Source organism: Arachis duranensis, chromosome 4, assembly GCF_000817695.3.
Source record: "Arachis duranensis cultivar V14167 chromosome 4, aradu.V14167.gnm2.J7QH, whole genome shotgun sequence".
In the NCBI taxonomy this organism is placed as follows: Eukaryota; Viridiplantae; Streptophyta; class Magnoliopsida; order Fabales; family Fabaceae; genus Arachis; species Arachis duranensis.
This window is the reverse complement of record NC_029775.3, coordinates 30,239,929-30,241,925: the sequence shown is the minus strand read 5'-3', so window position 1 is coordinate 30,241,925 and position 1,997 is coordinate 30,239,929. Positions and strand designations below refer to the sequence as shown.

The window sequence follows — 1,997 nt, the reverse complement described above, 5'->3', positions numbered from 1 at the left end:
ATGGCTCGTGCGGCTATTTCAGTGGTGATGCTTTGCCTCTTTGCAGCAACTGTGATTGCTGAAGATCCATATGTCTACTACACATGGAATGTCTCTTATGGCACCATTTCTCCATTCGGTGCTCCAAAACAAGCTATCCTCATCAACGACCAATTCCCTGGCCCTGAAATCAACTGCTCCAGCAACAACAACATCGTTGTCAATGTCTTCAACAACCTCGACGAGCCACTCCTCTTCACCTGGCACGGAATCCAACACAGGAAGAACTCATGGCAAGAAGGTACCCCAGGTACCATGTGCCCCATCCTTCCTGGCACCAACTTCACCTACAAGTTCCAGGTCAAGGACCAAATTGGTACCTACTTCTACTACCCAAGCCTTGGCCTCCACAGAACCGCTGGTGGTATTGGTGGTCTCAGAATCTTCAGCAGGTTGTTGATCCCAGTTCCGTACCCAGATCCCGAGGCTGAGCACTGGTTCCTCATTGGTGACTACTACGCCAAGAGCCACACGGCCTTGAAGCAGATCCTTGACAATGGCGGCTCCCTCGGAATGCCTAATGGTGTCCTTATCAACGGTGAAAATGTCAAACATTTGCATGGAGACAACAAACCACAATTCACAATGAAGCCTGGAAAGACCTACAAATTGAGAATCTGCAACGTTGGTAGCAAAGACTCATTGAACTTCAGAATCCAAGGTCATCCCATGACACTTGTTGAGACTGAAGGCTCACACACCGTCCAGAACGCCTACGAGTCTCTCGACGTCCACGTCGGACAGTGCTTCACCGTTCTCATCACCGCCAACCAGGAGCCAAGGGAATACGCCGTTATTGCCTCAACTCGCTTCACTCCTTACATCCTTGAGGGAAAAGCCATCATTAGCTACGAAGGAGCCAAGAAACACGCTTCATTGTTCCTTCCACTTGCTCCCATCACCTGGTTCTGGTCTCTCAACCAGTTCAGGACATTCAGGTGGAACCTTACCGCTAGCGCTGCCAGGCCTAACCCTCAGGGATCTTACCACTACGGTCAGATCAACATCACTCGCACTATCAAGATCGTTAACTCTGTTGCCAGGGATGATAGTGGCAAGCTCAGGTATGCCATCAATGGCGTTTCCCATGTTGATCCCGAGACTCCACTCAAGCTCGCTCAGTACTACGGTGTTGCTGACAAGGTCTTCCAGTACAACCTCATCAGCGACAGCCCCGATGAATACATCAACAAGATCACCGTCGCCCCTAATGTCCTCAACGCCACCTTCAGGGATTTCGTTGAGATCGTCTTTGAGAACCCCACCGTGTCCGTCCAGTCCTACAACCTTGACGGTTACTCATTCTTCCTTGTCGGGTAAGTATCACTCAATCGGCTAATAATACATGTATTTTATATACAAATACATCAAATTCAGATTTCCTGACGAATAAATTACATATTTCTTGTGTAGCATGGAGGAAGGAAGGTGGAGCCCAGACAAGAGGGAGAGCTACAATCTTCTTGATGCTGTGAGCAGGCACACCGTGCAAGTGTTCCCTAACTCATGGTCCGCCATTTTGTTGACATTCGACAACGCCGGAATGTGGAACTTGAGGTCTGAGAATGCCGAAAACCGCTACTTGGGACAACAGATGTACGTTAGCGTTTTGTCACCAGAAAAGTCCTTGAGGGATGAGTACAACCTTCCCCTCACCCAGCAAGTCTGCGGTATCGTAAAGGATATGCCAGTTCCAGCTCCAGTTTATCACTAAGCTATTATTTCTTACCATTACATTATACTAGGTGTACACTAAATTTTAGTGTACAAAATAAAATTTTTTGTATTTCTTTGTTGTGCCAAAGAAACTCTATTCGAATGAAATTTTAGTTGAAAATTCAACAAGCTCATGTGAATTTTTTAATATTGCACTGACAATGAAAATATTTAGACAGTATATGCATTTGAACATATTTTTTAAAGAGTTTTAGTAATTTTTAGGGTTATCTATTAATTCA

General features: G+C 46.0%; 1 protein-coding gene across 1 annotated transcript; it reads left to right on the top strand.

Annotated features, from left to right (window-relative positions):
- Positions 1–1,753, top strand: LOC107483950 (L-ascorbate oxidase homolog). Its single transcript, XM_016104564.3, has 2 exons — positions 1–1,355; positions 1,453–1,753. Exons 1-2 carry the CDS (start codon positions 1–3, stop codon positions 1,751–1,753), a joined length of 1,656 nt encoding a protein of 551 aa, XP_015960050.1.
- Positions 1,754–1,997: the final 244 nt, after the last annotated feature.

Excerpts from the sequence above, each read along its gene's own strand:
- LOC107483950 (XM_016104564.3), top strand. The coding sequence starts at position 1 with ATGGCTCGTGCGGCTATTTCAGTGGTGATGCTTTGCCTCTTTGCAGCA. Across the intron at positions 1,356-1,452 it reads TACTCATTCTTCCTTGTCGG|CATGGAGGAAGGAAGGTGGA; the intron begins GTAAGTATCACT and ends TTTCTTGTGTAG.